This window comes from Filicampus tigris, chromosome 22, assembly GCF_054856515.1.
Source record: "Filicampus tigris isolate MCC_2025a chromosome 22, RoL_Ftig_1.0, whole genome shotgun sequence".
In the NCBI taxonomy this organism is placed as follows: domain Eukaryota; kingdom Metazoa; phylum Chordata; class Actinopteri; order Syngnathiformes; family Syngnathidae; genus Filicampus; species Filicampus tigris.
In genome coordinates, this window is record NC_141238.1 from 5,735,533 (window position 1) to 5,743,166 (window position 7,634).

The 7,634-nt window shown below is 46.6% G+C and overlaps 1 protein-coding gene across 1 annotated transcript in view; it reads left to right on the plus strand.

Moving 5' to 3' along the window:
* snd1 (staphylococcal nuclease and tudor domain containing 1) overlaps window positions 1-7,634 on the plus strand; it is a 105,820-nt gene that overhangs the window by 25,539 nt on the left and 72,647 nt on the right. Inside the window, 2 exon segments of the mRNA XM_086022063.1 lie at window positions 936-1,008; window positions 4,346-4,487. Coding sequence (XP_085878189.1) covers window positions 936-1,008; window positions 4,346-4,487 — 215 coding nt within the window.

A 7,634-nucleotide genomic window follows, 5' to 3' on the forward strand; every position in this document is an offset into this window, starting at 1 on the left:
TGCACATTGTGCCGCTAATTGTTCTCGCAAAGCACTCTCAATGTGTGACCTTGACGATGAGGATGCTGAAGGAAATTGACTTTAACCTCAAACCCTCCCCCCCCCTTTATCCAAAATGTGTTTTCAGCGTTTTATTTTAGTTGCATGTCACAACCTATCATTTTTTTTGTTGTTGTTGTTGTTTCCTGAGGAAACGTTTGGTATATTTTGAATCACACGTACACACGAATAACGGCTCCCTTTATACAACTGCTATGAATAGAATTATATGGAGGTGCAGTGGGGAGATTTAGTGCAAGCTTTATTACTGTGCCATAGATTAAGATCTGACTATATAGGTAGAGCAGATGCAGCTTCCTTTTATAGTCCGTTCTCTCTCTCTCTCTCTCTCGTGCTATCTCTGTTGCTGCTGCTACTTCCCTTCCTTTTCTCTCTTCTCACACCTTGCGCTTCTGTCCTTCTTTGGCCTTCGCTTTTCCTACTCGCCCTTAATCTCTCCCTCCCCCAGCGGGGGTCTTATTAGAGCCGATGAGAGGTTTCTGTCTTCAAGGCTTGCTTGTATTTTTAGTGCCTTCAAGGAACCTCCCTTTTGTCCCTCGCTCCCTGCCGGCGATTAAACGCACGTCTGCACGGTATGCCGCGCACAGGGGCAAAAGGTGGACTCGCCCGCTCTCGAGGCTTTTTACACAGCAGCCGTCACTATTGTGAAAACTCGACGGTGGGACACCGCCTCTTTTGCTTGAAAGGGACTGTGAAAATTGAGCCCAAAAAGGCGGTTCAAGCAAGAGGCTCATGAGACCCAAATTGTTTGAAATCAGCCTCCGCTGCCAGTGAGGAGTTCCAAAACGTTTGGAAAAAGTCGATGTTTAAAGAAAAAAAATGACCCTCTTCCGCGCGGACATGTCGGCGTCACCTTTTTGCCGCTTTGATTGCAGGGCCATCAAGAACGGGAAGGGGCTGCACAGCAAGAAGGAGGTTCCCATTCACAGAGTGGCTGATATCTCTGGGGTAGGTCTTTCTGAACGTCACAGGGTTTGTGTCCAAAAAAGACGCGGTCCGGGCTGTTAGGAAGTCGGGAAGTCTCTTATTAACTGGCAGCGCTGCAGCTGTTCGCATTTGCCCGACCTGATGATAGGGTAGCGCTGGCGGGGAGGGCGAGCCAGAACACAGTGTGCAATGATGAGGACAATTAATGCTAGCTCTTTAAAACAAATGGGTGCTTGTTCCAAAAAGAGGGGCATGGTTGTTTCATGTTTTTTCTATGATTTACTTCCTATATATTGTGGCCGTCAGGCGGAGAGCTGTCCCAATATGGGCACTTTACACAAATCGTGACCGTTTGTTTGTCCACAGGTTATATACGCATAATTAACCCATTGAAAGTGGTGATAATAGCTTGAGAACAAATCGATGGAACTCAAACTGTCTGAGGAGAGTTGTCGAACTCCGCCTCTTTCATCAACTCAGCGGGGGCCGTGCAGTATTATGTCAACTCAAGATTGAAAGTCCAGATACAGAAAATGATTTGTGTCAGCGTCCCGGCGGATCCTTAAAGGGAAGTCAACGCAAACATTTTTTGCAAGAATATGTTCGATGCGTGCCCACTAGTTGAGCAGTTGTGATGTCAGTTTCAGTCGACAGAAGACAAAATGGCCGCCCCCACGGATGGCTAAAAACGAGTGCATTTTGCTGCTTAATTCATATTCCAGAAACGCGAAACGAATCAGAATGCCGTGTTGTCAACTAGCGGGCCTGCTTGGGTTGACTCCTGCTCCAAGGTACCATACGGACCATAGTTGCGATTTCAGTCCCATGGATTGGGCTATTGTGACACGCTTTCAACTTTAGCTCAAGCAATCGACCCATTCAAAAGTGTCTGACTCCACTCTTTCGGTCCGCCATTCGTATCTTGGGTTTACTTGACCTCTAATGACGCAAGTAAATAACCCACCAACCTGGTATTCGTCGCCCGATCGTAACATATGCCACGTCTGTGAAAAAGCCCCATACAAGCACTCCAAACCTGTACCTCTTTATTAAAATTCACACTTACTGGAGTGGCCATTATGCATCGACACGTGTCGCCGAGGCAACCCTTATACATTTTAATGAACCACTTTTAATAGTGCAGGCCGCCAAAGACTCTAAATTGAACTTTAGGAACATTAGCGCCTCATTGTCTCTGTCACTTGAGCGCGCCTGTACATGGCACTCGTGGCCACTCGAGAGACATTTGGGCAAATTAATTAGGCTCTTGTCTTTTTGGGTGACTTTAGTTGTATTTTTGCCGGATTTATTCGGTGCAAACTTGGGAGTCCGTTGCAAATGACACGACAAGGGAACGCGATGCTAACGGCGCCGCCTCATCCGTGGTCGCGATGCCAAGTCGATGTGCCTTGAGTAATTGCGGCCGGCGGTGGAGCCGCTGCTCAATAATTAATTCGCTTTAATAATAGAAGACCAAAACAATATGCAGTGGGACCTACGGGTGTGGGAAAAAATCGATTTGCCAATGTGTCGCGATTTTCGGCCGGCAAAAATTATTCAGCTTCTGATATCGATTTAATGATGGCAGTGCGTAACACTCCATTTTCTTTTTTTTTTTTTTTTTTTTTTCAGAGAAAATGTGCAAAACATAAATAATAAATAGGATGTTTTGAAGCAAATAGTTTTGACTCAATTTGTCCTCTGATCTATATCTTCCGATTAACATATGCAGCAGCTTCATTTTTCATCTCTACATGTAATTTTGATATTAACTGGGTAGAACATCGCAATATCGCAATATCGCGATAATATCGTATCGCATTTTTATATATAATACATGTTCCCGGCAGGCCCACTAGTTGAAACAAGCCATTCTGATTAATATTTGAGTTTATGGAATATGATTTAAGCCGCAAAGTCTACCGTTTTTTTTTTTAGCCATCTAAGGGGGCGGCCATTTTGTCACTTCTGTCAACTGAAAATGACATCACAACTGCTCAGGTTCGGAAGACAGGTGAGCTGTGATCCCCTTTGCCTTCCTTCTACGCGCCCACGCGCGCAGAAATACACACTCTCCCTATACGTCAGCTTAGAGATTATATACGTGGAGTGGGTGGCATCCACAAATAGAGCAGGCATGCTTTGTTCACGGCAAAACGCGTGAGACTCAGCAGAGTGGATAAAGCCCTTGACTCACCTCGTACCTCCTAAAGGTTGCGTAATGATCTTCCCTATCATGTGCCGAGCCGGGCCGCGTCGCCGCCCACGCGCCGCAGCGATTGTGTCGGCGTGAGCGAGAGAGCCGCGCTCGAATCACTCGGCTCCCACTCGAGCGGCTACTTTGGACCGCAGTGGGCGCAGTTCAGGCGGGGGACTCTCGTGCCTCCTTAGCCGCGCTCCCGCAGAGCGCCGCGGGAACGCCGCAGCCCGCCTTGACTCCTCGGCGGAATGGCGCCACGGCGGTTGCTATAGCATGACACCGCAGCATGGCGGTCGGCACGCCAATGTTACACACAAGCTATTTGGCTTTTCTTATCTTGACACGCTCTGCAGTGCATCTCGACTGTAATTGTATGGATCGCTTATTTCGGGGGTTTTGCGAGCTCTGACTCGCATCCATTCAACATGAAACAGAATGTTGTTGTTTTGTTGTTATGTTTTTTTGGGCTTCCTTGTTTGAACTCCATCATCCTTACCTCAGAGCCTTTGCTCCCACTCCCTTGGCCACTCCACAGCATACATAAACACACACACACGGAGGGGAAAAAAAAAAAAGAGTCCACCGGGATGTGACTCACTGGTCTGTTGTGCCTACATGCTTATTGCCTGCAGTAGGCACGTATTAAATTATTTTTTTAACGTTTATGATTCCGAGCCCCTCTCGCCTGCCCTGCATGAATACGCATGATTTCCCCCCCCCCCCACCCTCCCCTATGTGTTTAAATTTGGCCGGAGCATTGCAAAGGGTAAAAAAAAAAAAAATAAATAAATAAATAAAAAGGCATGTGAGTCACTGTTGCAGACTGAGATAGAGGCAGGATTGGGAATTACTTTGGATTGCATGAGTTTCCAGACGTGTCACTGAGAAGTCGACTTCATTAGGCCTGACTAAGATTTAAAGATGTCTGGGGGAACCAAAAAAAAAAAAAAAAAAAAAAAGGCCTGCACATCCCCCGCCGTTGCCAATGTCGTCTGTCTTGTCTATTTCGGTTGCTTTTGATAAAAAGTTGAAAAATGCTCCGATTTATTACTGCTGCCACCCTGTTTTTGCCGTGTTTGTTTGTTGCTGAAATGACTTGAAAAGCGGTTTCGGTGACACCTTTGGTCAATCCCCGTTGTGTTTTCTCTCGCCGGCCAGGACACGCAGAAAGCCAAGCAGTTCCTTCCCTTCCTGCAGCGGGCCGGACGCTCGGAGGCGGTGGTCGAGTACGTCTTCAGCGGCTCCCGCCTCAAGCTGTACATGCCCAAAGAGACCTGCCTCATCACCTTCCTGCTCGCCGGTGCGTACTACACAAGACTTATCATTCAAGCCCATGTGTCTTGAGCGGCGGGTTTTTGGAGGGAAGGATTCAGTCCCCCCCAACCCCCCCCCCCCCCCAAAAAAAAAAGCCGTTTCGTTATAGCGACATTAATTTTAGTAGACTCGAGGAAAAAAAAAAAAAAAGGCTCAAGCCCGAAGAAACACAGGAAGTCTTTGATGAACTTTGAAGTGGGTCATTTTCGAGTGATTTTGTCTTTTGTCTGTGTGGTTGAAAATTGTCTCTGTAATTCCCTCACTGAATCATTTGAAAATTCAGCCGCCGAAACATTTGCAAGAATAGACGTTTTCAGACCCTCTTTTACCCTTACGTTTGAAAAATATTTGGAAAAAAAAAAATCAATTCCTGAGGTCGAATGGTTGGACTGTGAAAAGACAAACAAATCCGTCAATGGCAGTGAACGAATTAATAAGCCACCACGTGGCCAACGAAAGTCTTTTGAAACTATTATACCGCAGGCTTTTATTTTGAAAGTCTGACTTGCAAATACGTCTTGTTCCCTCGAACCCTCTTTACCAAACTTGGCAAATTCTTAAAGCAAAACTGAGCTTGAGGGAAAAATGTGGATCCAAGGACACATTGAAAATGTACCCAATTAAAGCTGGATGTACAAGCTGCAGCTTTTGACCTTTCGCAGCCATCGGTGCACACCACTGTGTGCGTGGGAAGGGAACGGTGCGAAGTCGAGGGCAGGCTGCCGAAAGGGTAAAACGCAGACGGCCGATAACTAGTCCACTCGCCGACTGTATGTCGCGTTGACACTTTGCAATAAAAGCCATCTATCTCGGCAGCGTTTACTTGGCGCCGCAGCTTCCCGTCGCCGATGGTGACGCTTTCTTGTTTTCGCAATCAAATTCCCACTCGGAGAAACGGCCGCATATTTCCGGACAAACGCCGCCGTTTGGCCTAATTGCGCGCGGCGGCCGTGTCGCGGATGTATTAATTACTTTTGTCATTTGCTCCTGATTGTCTTAGCGAGCCGCTGATAGTTTTTTAATGACATTTTTGCGCCCTGCCTGCCGCAAGATGAAATGGCGAGACCCTCGCCAATAAGAAATCCGCACGCCAGGTTCATTTGACTTCTTCTCCTAATAAGACCGCTTAGTAGACGCGCACATGCTTTTGCATTTTGATATCAAAGCAAAGGTTATTAGCAAAATGCTAAGATGCCTGTTGGGGCATGAAAGTCGATTGCGGAAATGAGACAACGCGCATTGTCTTTAATATACACATTAGCGCAGATTAGCCCAGAGTGCTACAAATGAACCTCTTTCCTGTTCTGTTTATTTATAGCTTCCGTTCCTGTTAGTGTCTTGACACCTCCACCGCTATTAGTGCCCCATTCAGGCTGAACGTCAACTTGCACCCCCCCCCCCCCCCCTCCATCACTTTGAAGTTTCGCCGTAATATAGATGTATTCACAGCAGGCTGCTGTCAAAACAGGTCTGCATTAGTCATATTTTTTTTTTTTTTTCATTAGCCGTCTCCCTTTTTCGTACTGTATTCAGTCACGGCCGAATATTGTTTTGGTTTTTTTTAACATTCTTTAACAATGCCGTGGGAGGCTGTCGGAGCGACGCAGAGATCCATTACTGATTGGTGTTGACTCGTCTTTGAAGCCGCTAACGTCTTTATACTCATTTAGCGCTAAAAAACGCATGCCCCCACACGGAGGCACCTCAAAGCGTCCTATCGCCTGACACGAAGCTGCCGTTTCAAGTCGGGGAGAGGCTGGAGTTGAAGGCACTTGTTTTTCTTCTCCGCTACCCGTTTGAAAGACTCCGGAAAGTTCAGACGCGCTGGGGGTGAAGGCTACTCGCGCAGGAAGGGCCAATTCCGAGCGTCAATGAAAGGGGGGGGGGGGGGGGGAGGGAAGGTGAGCCTCTGATGCAGAGAGGCCAGGCGGGCAGATAAAAGCAAAGCTTGCCGCGGTAACGAGAAGCACAACTGACGGGCTGGATGGAGTGCGTCATCAGGTATGAAGGCCCCCTGAAACTTTCACCGGGCGTTTTATTTTTTTTGGGGGGGTAGGCCGCGGCAGGTGAAGGGCGCTTTGAAAGGTATTTCGAGCAGCAGTCTGTCAAAAAGGATGAGACGCACATCCGTCGGGACGCCAGGATTTACTGCGTCAGCAAGACGCCATCGCACAGCATATTGCTTAGAGCCATTTGTCTTTTTTTTTTTTTTTTTAACCCCAAAAAATTATGCACCGCATGTAAAACCACCAGGCAGAAACTCTGGAATATTTTTGATCTCGGTGTTAAGACTAATTTAACTGCCTAATGGTGTTAATTGGGGTCGAAGGCCTCTTGTAATTGCTTTGTCAGCGTGATTGTTAAGTCAAATAATCGCCGCTTTTTAAAAATCCAAACCCCAAAGTCAGTTCCACATGGCAACATGAAATTTGGTAAACATGTCTATCTTGAGTAGACCTACAAAAAAAAAGTCTCAAAAACCCATGACACGCGTCATTTTGGTGGCAGCTGGTGTAACTCCTAAATTTGATCTTTCCCTAAATTAAAAATCAGCCCCTCAAACCTGTTCCTGGTAAACATCCTTGATTTGTAGATGTGCAAAAAAAAAAAGTCCAAGGAACCCATGCCTGAAATGTCACAGGCAGTCTGCCATTTTGGTTTGAAGCCGCCAAACCATGAATCAATTTAGCAATTTTCAGATGAATCGAAAATCAATTTAAAATAGATTCGGCCCGATGAATCGATTTGATCCAATCGAAAAATCGCGTTGACTAGCTCCATCTAGAAAACGATGTCTTGAAACGTGCTTTCATTCCAGAGGCATAGCGCATTTTGAATGTGTGGATCAAATGATGCTTTTGCCTTTGCGGATGGCCGCAATTTTGAAAAAAATCGAATTGGAAAATCGTCAACTGAAAATCAAATCGCATTGGGGCTCGAGTGAATGGTTTCATCCCTAGAAACGACATCAAAACATGTGCCCGGCGTCTTTCTTATCGAGGGCCGAACAATCTGCGCTCTGCGTTTATGGTTATGGTTTGGTAGAAGCGTTTGAAGGCATTAAGTTGCCGCTCCAAACGTCCTCCCAGACCACATCCGATGATTGATGTGCCGCATGGTGGATTGACACGTA